Source organism: Arctopsyche grandis, chromosome 12, assembly GCF_051622035.1.
Source record: "Arctopsyche grandis isolate Sample6627 chromosome 12, ASM5162203v2, whole genome shotgun sequence".
NCBI lineage: Eukaryota > Metazoa > Arthropoda > Insecta > Trichoptera > Hydropsychidae > Arctopsyche > Arctopsyche grandis.
Window position 1 is genome coordinate 16,153,095 of NC_135366.1, and position 15,844 is coordinate 16,168,938.

At 36.4% G+C, this 15,844-nt stretch overlaps 2 protein-coding genes across 6 annotated transcripts in view; one reads left to right on the top strand and one right to left on the bottom strand.

Moving 5' to 3' along the window:
- The window catches only part of Sdb (SAXO downstream of blistered), a 44,282-nt gene extending 34,663 nt beyond the window's left edge, over positions 1-9,619 (top strand). The window contains exons 4-5 of one of the 2 annotated variants that reach the window (XM_077443552.1): positions 29-1,987; positions 2,333-9,619. In XM_077443552.1, coding sequence (XP_077299678.1) covers positions 29-1,987; positions 2,333-9,201 — 8,828 coding nt within the window. In that variant the 3' untranslated portion in view covers positions 9,202-9,619. Of the gene's footprint in view, positions 1-28 lie in introns of both variants that reach the window. The other variant, XM_077443551.1, reaches the window with a different exon arrangement.
- Positions 9,620-11,590: 1,971 nt separating this feature from the next.
- Positions 11,591-15,844, bottom strand: part of LOC143920611 (CREB-regulated transcription coactivator 1-like) — a 30,384-nt gene continuing 26,130 nt past the window's right edge. For 2 of the 4 annotated variants that reach the window (XM_077443554.1, XM_077443553.1), the window contains exons 10-12: positions 13,663-13,731; positions 13,407-13,587; positions 11,594-13,320 (exon numbers count right to left, since the gene is read on the bottom strand). In XM_077443554.1, the coding sequence (XP_077299680.1) occupies positions 13,088-13,320; positions 13,407-13,587; positions 13,663-13,731 (483 nt within the window). In that variant the 3' untranslated portion in view covers positions 11,594-13,087. Of the gene's footprint in view, positions 13,321-13,406; positions 13,588-13,662; positions 13,732-15,844 lie in introns of all 4 variants that reach the window. The other 2 variants (XM_077443556.1, XM_077443555.1) reach the window with 2 other exon arrangements.

Below are 15,844 nucleotides of genomic sequence, written 5' to 3' on the forward strand. Positions count from 1 at the left end.
AATTAATTAAAAAAACAATCTTTTCCAGATGTGACAACTTCAATGACTGAATATCGTGGAGAACCGTCTGAAAGAGTGAAACCTGTACGACGAAATACTTGGACCAAAGTAGAGGGAGATATGTTTACAGACACTACAAGCCGATCAGAATACATCGATCATACCGTAAATTCAGTTGTTGAAAAAACAACGATTATTAAAAATCGAGAAGATAATTTACGCACAGAAGGTAAAACATATTTCGTGACATCTAATCAAGTAGATTTCACTGATAAAACAACTGAAATAGACAGACCTCAAAGGAAAAGGACATGGACTAAGGATGATGTGGAAAAATTCTATTCAACACGTGATACTTCGACTACTACTACAAGTCAAGACGTTTTCAAAACTTTCAATAAGACTGATATAACAGATATCAGGCAAATTCAAAAGAAGCCCAAAGATAATTTGTTCCCAGAAGGAGACTTTGAGAAACCAAAACAATTAGATTGGACTCCCGGAGAGCGACCCAAAGCCAAGAAGCCATCTGATAATTTATATCCAGAAGGTGAGTTTGAACGTCCAAAACATCCCGAGTATAAAAAAGGAGATCGTCCGACGCCAACAAAGCCATCCGATAATTTGAAACCGGAAGGTGAATTTGAGAGACCTGAGAAAGACAAGTATAGACCCGGAGAACGTCCTGAGGCAAAAAAACCAACTGACAATCTAAAACCAGAGGGCGATTTTGAGCGACCCGAAAAACAAGGATGGAGTCCAGCAGAAAGACCAAAACAGAATAAACCCAAGGATAATTTATATCCAGAAGGTGATTTTGAAAAACCAAAAACTCAAGATTGGACTCCCGGAGAGAGACAAAAGCCTAAGAAGCCTACGGATAATTTATATCCGGAGGGTGAGTTTGAGAGACCTAAACATCCTGAATATCAAAAGGCAGAACGACCATCGCCATCAAAACCATTTGATAACCTCAAACCAGAAGGTGACTTTGAAAGACCTGAAAGACAGAAATATCGCCCAGGAGAACGACCTGAAGCCCATAAACCATCAGATAATCTAAAACCAGAAGGAGATTTTGAGCGACCTGACAAACCAGGCTGGAGTCCCGCGGAAAGGCCACAACAGAAGAAACCCAAGGACAATTTGTACCCAGAAGGAGAATTCAGTAAACCAGAAACCAAAGATTGGCAACCTGCGGATAGACAGAAACCTAAGAAGCCTTCCGATAATCTTTTCCCTGAAGGTGATTTCGAACGTCCAAAACATCCCGAGTTTGAAAAGGCAGAACGCAGATCGCCGACAAAACCATTTGATAATCTCAAACCAGAAGGAGACTTTGAGAGGCCAGAGAGGCAAAAATATAAGCCCGGAGAACGGCCTGAGGCACATAAGCCACATGACAACCTAAAACCCGAGGGAAATTTCGAAAGACCCGAAAAGCCAGGATGGAGTCCTGCCGAAAGACCCAAACAGAATAAACCGAAAGACAACTTGTATCCTGAAGGAGAGTTTGCCAAACCAGAAACTCAAGATTGGCAACCCGCAGATCGGCAAAAGCCCAAGAAGCCAACGGATAATCTTTTCCCTGAAGGTGATTTCGAACGTCCAAAATATCCCGAGTTTGAAAAGGCAGAACGTCGTTCACCAACAAAGCCATTTGATAATCTGAAACCAGAAGGAGACTTTGAGAGGCCAGAGAGGCAAAAATATAAGCCCGGCGAACGGCCTGAGGCACATAAACCACATGACAACCTAAAACCCGAGGGTAATTTCGAAAGACCCGAAAAGCCAGGATGGAGTCCAGCCGAAAGACCCAAACAGAATAAACCGAAAGACAACTTGTATCCTGAAGGAGAGTTTGCCAAACCAGAAACTCAAGATTGGCAACCTGCAGATAGACAGAAACCTAAGAAGCCTTCCGATAATCTTTTCCCTGAAGGTGATTTCGAACGTCCAAAACATCCCGAGTTTGAAAAAGCAGAACGTAGATCGCCGACAAAACCATTTGATAACCTCAAACCAGAAGGAGACTTTGAAAGGCCAGAGAGACAAAAATATAAGCCCGGAGAACGGCCTGAGGCTCATAAGCCACATGACAACCTAAAACCCGAGGGTAATTTCGAAAGACCCGAAAAGCCAGGATGGAGTCCAGCCGAAAGACCCAAACAGAATAAACCGAAAGACAACTTGTATCCTGAAGGAGAGTTTGCCAAACCAGAAACTCAAGATTGGCAACCGGCAGATAGACAGAAACCTAAGAAGCCAACGGATAATCTTTTCCCTGAAGGTGATTTCGAACGTCCAAAACATCCAGAGTTTGAAAAGGCAGAACGGAGATCGCCGACAAAACCATTTGATAACCTCAAACCAGAAGGAGACTTTGAGAGGCCAGAGAGGCAAAAATATAAGCCCGGAGAACGGCCTGAGGCACATAAGCCACATGACAACCTAAAACCCGAGGGTAATTTCGAAAGACCCGAAAAGCCAGGATGGAGTCCAGCCGAAAGACCCAAACAGAATAAACCGAAAGACAACTTGTATCCTGAAGGAGAGTTTGCCAAACCAGAAACTCAAGATTGGCAACCTGCAGATAGACAGAAACCTAAGAAGCCTTCCGATAATCTTTTCCCTGAAGGTGATTTCGAACGTCCAAAACATCCAGAGTTTGAAAAGGCAGAACGGAGATCGCCGACAAAACCATTTGATAACCTCAAACCAGAAGGAGACTTTGAGAGGCCAGAGAGGCAAAAATATAAGCCCGGAGAACGGCCTGAGGCACATAAGCCACATGACAACCTTAAACCCGAGGGTAATTTCGAAAGACCCGAAAAGCCAGGATGGAGTCCGGCCGAAAGACCCAAACAGAATAAACCGAAAGATAACTTGTATCCTGAAGGAGAATTTGCCAAACCAGAAACTCAAGATTGGCAACCTGCAGATCGGCAAAAGCCCAAGAAGCCAACAGATAATCTTCACCCAGAAGGAGATTTCGAAAGACCTGAAAAGGAAAAGTACAGACCTTCAGAAAGACCAGAGGCTTACAAGCCAACAGACAATCTTAAGCCGGAAGGTGTATTTGATAGACCAGAGAAACCTGGTTGGAGTCCAGCGGAAAGACCTAAACAAAATAAACCTAAAGACAACCTACAACCCGAGGGTGAGTTTGAGAGACCCAAACATCCAGAATATCAAAAAGCAGAACGGCCATCGCCATCAAAACCATTTGATAATCTCAGACCAGAAGGAGACTTCGACAGACCAGAAAAAGAGAAGTATAGGCCTGGAGAAAGACCTGAAGCTCACAAGCCATCAGACAATCTTAAGCCGGAAGGTGAATTTGAGAGGCCGGAGAAACCGGGCTGGAGTCCAGCTGAAAGACCTAAACAGAAGAAACCACAAGATAACTTACAACCTGAAGGCGAATTTGAAAGACCCAAACATCCGGAATACCAAAAGGCAGAACGTCGGTCACCTTCAAAACCATTCGACAATCTCAAACCAGAAGGCGATTTTGACAGACCAGAGCGAGAGAAATATAGAACAGCGGAAAGGCCTGAGGCCAAAAAACCTACAGACAATCTCAGGCCTGAGGGCGACTTTGAAAGACCTGAAAAACCAGGCTGGACTCCTGGAGAAAGACAAAAGCCTAAGAAACCTACGGATAATTTATATCCGGAGGGTGAGTTTGAGAGACCTAAACATCCTGAATATCAAAAGGCAGAACGACCGTCACCATCAAAACCATTTGATAATCTCAAACCAGAAGGTGACTTTGAAAGACCTGAAAGGCAGAAATATCGACCAGGAGAACGTCCTGAAGCCCACAAACCATCAGATAATCTTAAACCAGAAGGCGATTTCGAGCGTCCTGATAAACCAGGATGGAGCCCTGCGGAGAGGCCACAACAGAAGAAACCCAAGGACAATTTGTACCCAGAAGGGGAATTCACCAAACCAGAAACCAAAGATTGGCAACCCGCAGATCGGCAAAAGCCCAAGAAGCCAACGGATAATCTTTTCCCTGAAGGTGATTTCGAACGTCCAAAACATCCCGAGTTTGAAAAGGCAGAACGTCGTTCACCGACAAAACCATTTGATAATCTCAAACCAGAAGGAGACTTTGAGAGGCCAGAAAGGCAAAAATATAAGCCCGGCGAACGGCCTGAGGCACATAAACCACATGACAACCTAAAACCCGAGGGTAATTTCGAAAGACCCGAAAAGCCAGGATGGAGTCCAGCCGAAAGACCCAAACAGAATAAACCGAAAGACAACTTGTATCCTGAAGGAGAGTTTGCCAAACCAGAAACCAAAGATTGGCAACCCGCAGATCGGCAAAAGCCCAAGAAGCCAACGGATAATCTTTTCCCTGAAGGTGATTTCGAACGTCCAAAACATCCCGATTTTGAAAAGGCAGAACGTAGATCGCCGACAAAACCATTTGATAATCTCAAACCAGAAGGAGACTTTGAGAGGCCAGAGAGGCAAAAATATAAGCCCGGCGAACGGCCTGAGGCACATAAACCACATGACAACCTAAAACCCGAGGGTAATTTCGAAAGACCCGAAAAGCCAGGATGGAGTCCAGCCGAAAGACCCAAACAGAATAAACCGAAAGACAACTTGTATCCTGAAGGAGAGTTTGCCAAACCAGAAACCAAAGATTGGCAACCCGCAGATCGGCAAAAGCCCAAGAAGCCAACGGATAATCTTTTCCCTGAAGGTGATTTCGAACGTCCAAAACATCCCGATTTTGAAAAGGCAGAACGTAGATCGCCGACAAAACCATTTGATAATCTCAAACCAGAAGGAGACTTTGAGAGGCCAGAGAGGCAAAAATATAAGCCCGGAGAACGGCCTGAGGCACATAAGCCACATGACAACCTAAAACCCGAGGGTAATTTCGAAAGACCCGAAAAGCCAGGATGGAGTCCAGCCGAAAGACCCAAACAGAATAAACCGAAAGACAACTTGTATCCTGAAGGAGAGTTTGCCAAACCAGAAACTCAAGATTGGCAACCTGCAGATAGACAGAAACCTAAGAAACCCAGTGATAATCTTCATCCAGAGGGTGACTTTGAAAGACCTGAAAGGCAGAAATATCGTCCCGGAGAACGGCCTGAGGCTCATAAGCCATCAGATAATCTTAAACCAGAAGGAGATTTCGATCGACCCGACAAACCAGGCTGGAGCCCCGCAGAAAGGCCACAACAGAAGAAGCCCAAGGACAATTTATATCCAGAAGGGGAATTCACTAAGCCAGAAACCAAAGATTGGCAACCTGCAGATAGACAGAAACCTAAGAAACCCAGTGATAATCTTCATCCAGAGGGTGACTTTGAAAGACCTGAAAGGCAGAAATATCGTCCCGGAGAACGTCCTGAGGCTCATAAGCCATCAGATAATCTTAAACCAGAAGGAGATTTCGATCGACCCGACAAACCAGGCTGGAGCCCCGCAGAAAGGCCACAACAGAAGAAGCCCAAGGACAATTTATATCCAGAAGGGGAATTTACTAAACCAGAAACCAAAGATTGGCAACCTGCAGATAGACAGAAACCTAAAAAACCCAGTGATAATCTTCATCCAGAGGGTGACTTTGAAAGACCTGAAAGGCAGAAATATCGTCCCGGAGAACGGCCTGAGGCTCATAGGCCATCAGACAATCTCAAACCTGAAGGTAGTTTCGAAAGACCTGAAAAACAAGGTTGGAGTCCAGCCGAACGGCCTCAACAAAAGAAACCAAAAGACAACCTACACCCTGAAGGAGAGTTTGCAAAGCCTGAATCACATGAATGGCAACCAGGAGATAGAGCCAAGCCGAAGAAGCCCTCTGATAATCTACATCCAGAAGGTGAATTTGATAGACCAGAAAAGCCAGGCTGGAGTCCAGCTGAAAGACCACAACAAAAGAAACCTAAAGATAACCTTCACCCAGAAGGAGAATTCACTAAGCCCGTTACTCAGGAGTGGCAACCTGGAGAAAGACCTAAGCCGAAAAAGCCTTCAGATAATCTTTATCCAGAAGGAGAGTTCGAACGTCCACAACACCAAGAATATAAAAAGGCAGAACGTCCTTCACCTACAAAACCAACAGACAATCTAAGACCTGAAGGTGAATTCGAAAGGCCCGAAAAACAAGGTTGGAGTCCAGCAGAACGACCGAAGCAAAATAAACCAAAAGATAATTTACATCCTGAAGGTGAATTTGAAAAAAGATCTTATGTTATTGTTGAAACGACTGAGAAACGAACTCCAATCAGGCATGAAGATAATCTGAAACCCGAAGGAGAAATTGAAACTTATCGACGATCTAGGGACGATTACTTGCAAAAGACTGCCCTCGAAAAGGTGGAAATAACTCGCCGTGAAGATAATCTAAGAATGGAAGGCGAATTTACTGAAATGAGAAGTAAAGATGACTACTCAGTTAAAAATATTACTCGTGTGAAACAGATACGACATGAAGACAATCTTAAACCGGAGGGTGAATTTGAGAGACCAACACATGAAAAGGTAGGACCTGGTGAAAGACGGAAGCCAATCAGACACGCCGATAATTTAAAATCAGAGGGTGAGTTTGTTGGCAGACAACGAGATGATTATTCTAATGTAAAGGGCGAACGGGTCGACATTGTCAAACATGAAGATAATTTGAGGATGGAGGGTGAAATGAATGTTTATAGATCTCGTGATGATTATTCGAAAACAACATTGGTTGACAAAGTCACCGTACAAAAACACGAAGATAATATTAAAGTCGAAGGAGAGTTCATAGATATGCGTTCGCGAGATGATTATCGGATTGTCAAAGGAGAAAGAATGGCAGTGAAGAAACCTGAAGACAATCTTAAACCAGAAGGTGAATTTGAAAGACCAACAACAAAAGAATTTGGACCAGGCGAAAAACGTACTTTAATAAGGCAACAAGACAATTTGAGAACGGAGGGAGAATTTATCGATCATCGAGCAAGGGACGACTATTCAATTTCTCGAGGAGAAAGAGTAGACGTTATACGACGAGTAGATAATCTTAAAATGGAAGGAGAATTTGTTGATATGAAACAAAGGAACGATTACACTGTAGTGAGGGGAGAACGAGCAAATGTTGTAAAGCATGAAGATAATTTACGCGTCGAAGGAGAATTTACAGATAAGAAAACTTCAGATGAATACCGCATGGTGAGAGGTGAAAAGGTAGAGGTCATTAAAAGAGAAGACAATTTAAGATTAGAAGGTACATTCCATGATCATTCACGTCGAGACGATTACAGGATTATTAAAGGTGAACGAGTGAGTGTTGTAGTTCATCCTGATAATTTGAAAATGGAGGGTGAATTTGCAAAACCAACCAATCAATCTGTTGGTCCCGGTGAGAGAAGAACTCCAATTAGACACGCAGATAATTTACACCCTGAAGGTGATTTTGAAAAACGAACACAATCCAAATGGAGTCCTGGAGATCGACCTGAGGCTAAAAAACCAAAAGATAATCTGAGACCTGAAGGCGAATTTGAAAGATATGAACCGTCACAAGCTGGTCCCGGAGAAAGAAGAACGCCCATAAGACATTCTGATAACTTATTCCCTGAAGGTGATTTTGACAAGAGGGAACCAAACAAGTGGCAGCCTGGTGAGAGAGTAGCTCCTAAGAAGCCTCAGGATAATCTTAAACCAGAAGGTGAGTTTGAACGGCGTCAAGTAGTTGAATATGGACCTTCTGAACGAGTCAGTATAGTAAAGCATTCTGACAATTTGAAAATGGTGGGTGAATTCAGTGACACAACTGTTCAAAAATCTCAATATACTCAAGTTCGTGGCGAAAGAGCTGAAATAAGAAAGCATGAAGATACACTTAAAGTTGGAACAGGCACCATGGAGTCTGTCACCGTCAACAAACAAACATTCCAGACTACCCCCAAGAAAGAAATGGCACCGGCTGGTAAATCAAGTGTTAATATTAACAGGCGGAGACATATGGAATCAAGTATATCTCTGGGTGAAGACACTACAAAAATGTCAACTACAAATCAAACTAATAATTACAATACTTATACAAAACGCACAATGAGAGATAATTCTGAGAAAATATCATCTCAAACTCAACAGGATGTTTTGAGATCACAGGATGCTAAAAAACACGTCGACACTTCTACCGAATCTCGTACCTTGGATGATGGAACTATTGTCATTGTTAAGAAAACCACTACAACCACATCCGGAGAAAAAGCAATTGGTTCTAAGAATGTTAAACAATCAAGTTCAAATTTGATTACAAGTGAATCTCGAAATTTCGTCAGTAATGGAGAAGTAAATCTAAGTAAAGCTGTTAATAATTCTCAAATTTCTCACATTCAGAACAACATCATAAGTAAAAGCTCATCTCAATCACACGTGTCACAAAGTTCATCAAAACATACTGAGAATATCGTATCCAGCAAATCTCAAACTAGTTCCCAGCAGAGATCAATTGATAACAACATAACTCATCACAAGAAAATATCTGAGTTGACATCAGAAAGTGATGTTACTAATGCTGTTCTTCACCGAAAGGGAGTTGCCACATCCACAGAAGCTCTCCATACTATTAGCACGGCAGCAGCCGCTCAAAGAAAGAGCATCAGCAACCTCACTGAGCAAGGACAGTACATCAGCAACTCGTCTCAAGGCAATGAGAGACGCAGTCTTAGCACTATGTATCGTTCAGCTCGTGACAACGTCGGAATTATCAACCAACAATGCGAGGTGCATGGATCCCAAAGTCATCAAACATCCCAGGGTCAACATGGAAGACGATCCACACAGACCACCTACCAAGCAATTGAGAGACCGCAACGTATTGTAAGACGTGACAATCTATTTGTTGGAGGAGATTTTTACGGACAGTCCGAAGCTAAATCCTACGGACAGTCTGAAGCCAGATCCTACGGACAGTCCGAAGCTAAATCCTACGGAAACTTCACACAGTCATCGCAAAGCTCGGTCAACCGGGTTGAACGCGTTACGAGAAAGTCAAACGTTTCTCACATTTCCCTTGGAGACAGTTCTACTACATCATCTACAAGTTACAATAAGGAATATGTTCCTAGGCAGACTGGTCCTTGTCCAGCTTCTCTCGTAGAAACACCCAAAGGACCTTTCAAGCATACGCGTGACACGAAGACACACAAATTCTACATGCCTAAAGTTACCAACTAAAATTCATTTAACATCAGTCAGTTTGATAATTTATTCCTCATTCTTCATTCCATTGTAAAGATGGCTTAAGAGTACCCCTTTTTATTATAATTGTGATAAAATTTACCGCCCGTTAAATTTAACTATTCATAATTTTAAGGTATTTTTTCTACGTCATCGTTTTGTCGAATTTACGTGTTTATGAAAGTTTTATACTGCAAATTATATCATGTTAATAAGGAAAGTTTATATATAAATGCTTACTTTGCTTTTGTATTACGTTAATTGAATTATGTTGTTGCTTGTTTTTTGCTATATTTTTGTTTTATTATATATTTTTATATTTTAATTAATCATATCGGAAATACTTATTTCCATTATTATTGCCATTTTAACTCTGTTTTATTTTTAATAAAGAAGCACACTTTCACATCTATATGCATTTATTTTTATTTTTATTTACAATACTTCCTCACATCACCAGCACTGCTTTTGTTGTACATATATTATATAATAATTTATCAAGAGCGTTTCCTTTTTAAAAAATCAAGTTCATAATCGCTTTTGACAAATATTACATGGAATTTTGCAACATTTAGGCTCTTAGAAACTGACTACTTGTTGTACTGAAATTTTATCAGTTCATAAATTGGTTGTAATTTGATTAAAAACAATAGTTACTTATTCATTATGTGAATATGTTTCTATGAATGAATTATTTATTGATGCACTTGGAATTAAATTAATTCTTAATTCTATATGTGCAACAATATTTGTCAAATACACTCGACATTTTAAAAATATTGTAAATACTGAATATATACATATAATTTTTTACTGATTTTCTAAATTGGAAAGATTTACAAAAAATCAAGATTTGAAAATTACTAGTATATTCATAATTAAAGGAAATTAATTAATTCCAGGAAAACAAATTAAAATTCTGAATAGCAGTTTAGCAGTTCATTATACTACCCATATTATACAAAGTAAATAGTGGAATTGTTAAAGAATATTATTATATTGATGTTTTCCATAATAATGTAAAAACAAAATAATATAATAAAAAATATGTAATTAAAATTTTTCAACTATAATTAATTGATAATAATAATTATAATTTGATAAAAAAGGCATTGGTAAGTATGTATGATTACAAAAAAAAAATGATTAGTGATGAAATAAATAAAACGAGTAAGATATGTTTTAATTTTTTTTATTCTGACATCGGCTTATAGATTTTCAAAGTCTTCTTACTAAGTCATGTTCTTTTTTAATATATTTGAGATTTTCTTAACAAAGTCATATTTAATTATTTTGGAGACATTAATATTAAGTACAGACTCTATTATTTAATAACGTCAAATTTACGAAGAAGAAAAATACACATATTTGACTCGCATTCGTAGTGTGGAGTCCCACATTAGTAAAAACTATAACCACTAGTCATTGACAAACGGGACTAAAAATGGCACTGAAAGCTGACACAGCCTGGTGATATATACATACATACATACATATATATCTATATATATATATATATATATATATATATATATATATATATATATATATATATATATATATATAGATATATATATATATATATATATATATATATATATATATATATATATATATATATATATATATATACACATACATATATATACATATATATAATAGACAATCATGACAGAAAAATAGAAACAAATACTTAAACATATACATGTATGATTCACAAGTATATGTTTAGTGCGACTGTTTATATTGACTTTTATTACAGTGGTTACGATAATCAAAACTGAAATTTTCGAATGTACAACGGTACCTGTAAGTTATCAACGGTAAGGAATTTGAATAGAATTTATACATTGAAAGATTTAAGTGAGTAGATTTTATCGAAATAGAAAGTACAAATCGGACTCTTACAATGAATCTATTTTAATTTAAATTTCCAATAAAAAACTTCAATTTATTTATCTATTTCATATATACATATTTTATATACATAGAACTTCACCTTAAGGTTTTTTTACACACAAGTGAGATTTGATCGGAATTGTATAACAATTTAACCCAGACACGCCCCGAGATTTTGTTCTTCAATAGTAATTGAAAAATAATGCTCCTCACGCTCACTATATTGTTAAAACTTTCGAAAGTAATATCACAATAATAAGATCGGAAAGCTCTATGTATGTAATAGATCAATGGGCACATCTAGGTTTACAAAATTTATGATACTGGCAAAGTCACAATATGATATATACTACAATTATTAACATAAATAGCAATAATTTAAACTTTCACATATAATGTCATGTGTTCATCTTTGAAACCATTAACAGGTTGAGTTCTATTATACATTTATATATATATATATACAAAGAAATAATTGACAAGATTTCTATATAAATTATTTTATTCAGAAACAATATTTTTTTTGATATTTCAGAATTACACATATACATATGTGTGTATGTATATGTATCTGATGTTCACTTGACCCTGCATAACTGTTTTGGATTATTTGTAAAGTTCTGATCTAAGGACACAAACGTCCTGTGCGTTATTCTCACCGGTTCGTCGAAATATTGAATAGATAAAATTTATACTATAATCTTGCAAAGGTACTTGTGACATTAATACGCTTAACATTAAAAAAAACTTAGTTTTGGTTTTCATTGATTTTCCTTTTTGCAAACGACCAATATCCAAAATCATGGCTTAGAAGAGTTAATATTGGAATAATTAATTATGTATATATACAAAGTTATATGATCATTCTAATGGTAACATTGAACTATAAATCACATATATTACATATTTCTAGAGTACAAAAGTCGATTTATGTGCAGTTAGACCGATTTTAATAAAAAATAAAAACTTATTTATACATGTGAATTGTCGTTGTTGCACAAAATATTATTTCATTCAAAAAATGCTGTTTTTATTAACATATAAAAAATAAACAACGAAAATAAATCATTCAATAAAAATTTGATTTTATGCACACGTAATTTTTTAATTCGAATTATGTATATAACGTATGAGATAAATCTTTTAAGTAATAAAACATTTCATATATAATATATATACGAGAGAATTGAAAATTATGACATACTATGACACAAATAAACAGTTTTTAGGAACACTATATTCAAAAACAAATATACTATTGGAGAATGCAATTTCCCAGATAAAATATATATATATTTCATTTCAACATTTTGGTTTAAATACGTATCTGATGTATTGGTAAAATTTAAACTAGTGATCAAATCAACGTTCAATTAAAATTTCATTCTTATTTAATAAAAACATGTATACATTTAAAATTATTGTGCAAAAAATTGATGATTACAATGCCCACGTTTTTTTTAAATTACTTTTTTAGTATTTGGTATTAATTGGCATCGAAAGCGCCAAAAGATCGAGAATTAAAATCGTACAACCTATTCTGCATAAAAAAACTCACATTTTAGGTCACACAAAAAACATTTATAAAATATAACATTTCATATCACACTACAGCTTGTGCAAATCAATTCGCACCCTATTTTGAAAAATATGATCACTCACTATTGTGTTTTTAAAATTCATTGTTCTTTCTTTGTAATGATCGTCATAATGGATCGCTTATATTATTGATATTTCGAGTATACATGTAAATTTACATAAAAGAAATTCACCAAATTTTGCCTAAGCATACAAACGTACGCAATAATGATTGTATATTTAATGGAAAAACCATAAATATATTTAATATTAAGCTTTCACTGATAACTTTCCTAAGAAACACACGGTGACGAAAACTAATAATAAAAAATTGTTTTTTTTTAAATTTTTTTATAACCACAACACACTGAGTTGACCCGAAAAACACTGAATAAAAAATAACGGACTACAATCTATCTAGTCGAAAAGCGTCTTCTGTCGTCGGATCCGATATTACATTCATATCGGGATCTGTCAACATTTGGAGACCGTCAAAGTCGAGAGGTGTTAAGCCGTCGCGCAGACTTTCATCCTCGGGAAACAGTGACGTGTCGAAATGGCTACTTATATTTGACGATAGTTCTTTAAACGGACTTTGAAGATCTTTACTGAGGTCTCCGCTGTTTGTACTTGAGAAATCTGAAAACAACACACACCCAACTTTTTAGCACGCGCACTTGCTGTCACCATCGCTAAGACACGTATTCCATTTTTTCATAATAAACCTGTGAGTATGATATCGGGAATAGTCGTAGGAGTATTGGGATGGGGTCCTGGCATGCAAGACGCTCCTCCAAGGCAATTGCCAGCTTGTAAACAAGCAGGTGCCCCTGAACAGCCACCACCACCCCCAGCCCAGCTGATATTCCCTCCTCCACCACCACCCTCACTACCAGGTAACGTTGCCTACACAAACAAAATTTAGTCACATATTCTAATATGTACATTGACAATTCAAATCTTGAACATATGTATTCATACCTGTGTGAACTGTGATTGGTTTGGATTCACATTATTTATATAACTAACACTCGTCGCTGGGCTATCCATCTGAAAATCACAAATAGAAATACATTAAATCATTTTATATTGACAATTTTACAATATTATTCAAAAAAATTATCTCTACATTTAATAAAAATAGTATCTGTTTGAATAAATGTAGGCATCAGAATAAATAATTTAAAAAATGATACAATATTCGTCTACAAAAACTACTCAATAGTTTCATGCTTAGCTTTGATGTGAAAAAATAAGTGGAATTAAATTTTCTAAGGTATTTTCAAATACGTTATATTTATATATTATAATATAAAATACAAGCGTAATATATTAAATTGTTGTAATTAAAAAACACAAATTGTGTTAAGAACTATCTTAAAGGGAAATTAAACATAATAATTAAGTAAAATTTGGGAAGCAATCGAGAAAGACAAAATAGATACATTACAAAACAGTATATTGAACGTGAAAAACAGAAACACAAACAATTTCAACGGATAAGATCGATACAGCAATTCGAAAGTTTGAAAAAACGTATACACATTACACGTATTCAAATAACAAAAACACAAATCATGCAATCGCATGACTTGCGACACAAAAATGAGGACATGCGATCATATATGTATAATATATAGGTAAACATTTTAAGTACGTTTCTTCGCGACATAATAATACATTGTCTATTTTGAAGCAACTCAATACGAAATGAAATATAAATAAGGGCTTAGGTTTATGAAAATTGATTGAATTGATTTGTATCCTATATCATTACAAAAATATATCATATAAAATCAGGAAACCAAAGGAGGAATATAATCAAAAAATAATTTGAAAAAAAAAAGCGTAACGAGCCAAAAAACGAACTGAAGATCAAATATGCATATACATATGTTGAATAGGATGCGATCAAAAAGTATGCATCAAAAATTTAATAATCAATGAAAATAAATAATAGAAGATTAATAAATAATCACAAATATCACCTGGACTTGAGCTGTCCAAGTGACTCCAGATTCCACAAGACTCTGCACCAGTTGTGCCCAATCCTTTAGTGAAATGCATTGGATATACACACATACTTTCTTTAGACTATTTTCCACTTAAATAATATTAAACATTTAATCTCTAAACGATAAGTACGATACACGGTTTTCAGAGAGTAATACTGAATTTTAGATTGTTTTTATATACACAGACAGGGCCTTACTCACAACAGCTAATAATCTTTTCACCGATTCAATCAAACAAACGGAAACAGAGAGAAAAAATAACACACAGAAAACATTGTACGTATAATTGAATATGGCAAAAAAGACATGATAGGAAATTTCACCTAGCCCGGAGTGCAGTTCTAAAGTAAACAATCGTCAACGGAGTATCTGCTTAAATAATTCTAAACTTTATAGATTGACTTATTAATAAGGAAGACACATAGTTACAATAGAATAATAAGTGATGGTGCAGGAGTGATTGTGTGTACGTGTTTATGTGAGTGGAAAAAACCAAACAAAAGTGCACAATAATAATATGGTCACAAGTGCACGAGATTTCATTTAGTCATGTCTAACAAAATTACCGCAGCCTTCAAAACAATGACGATAGTCGAATTCAAAGGAACCTGAATATGTAATATAATTATCATTATACATACACACACACACTCAGACACAAGTGTATATATATATATATATATATATATATATATATATATATATATATATATACATACATACATATATACAGATGTACATACATACGTATATATTCATGATAAAAAAATGCACACATGTATGGATTTACTGTAAAAATAACAAACTCCGTTACTGGAAAGATGTCGATACACACATTCTAAATCTATATTCTAGTTATATGAATGATATATGAAAGCTTATTAAGCACATATTAGTGGCAACACAAAATATATATATGTATATAGACAAGCAATAGCATTGATAAACTCACCACTCCCTTTTAGCGAATCAGATGAAATATTGAAGCACAAAACAAAGAGAAAACACAAAACAATCTTGGGAATAGCATACACGTGTGAAAAATACACAAATATTTTGTTTTGTTATTAAATAACGTGTTATTTCAAATTATACAAAATATAACAGTTTCTAATTACGTATATAGTTTTAGTAAGTACACACTACAT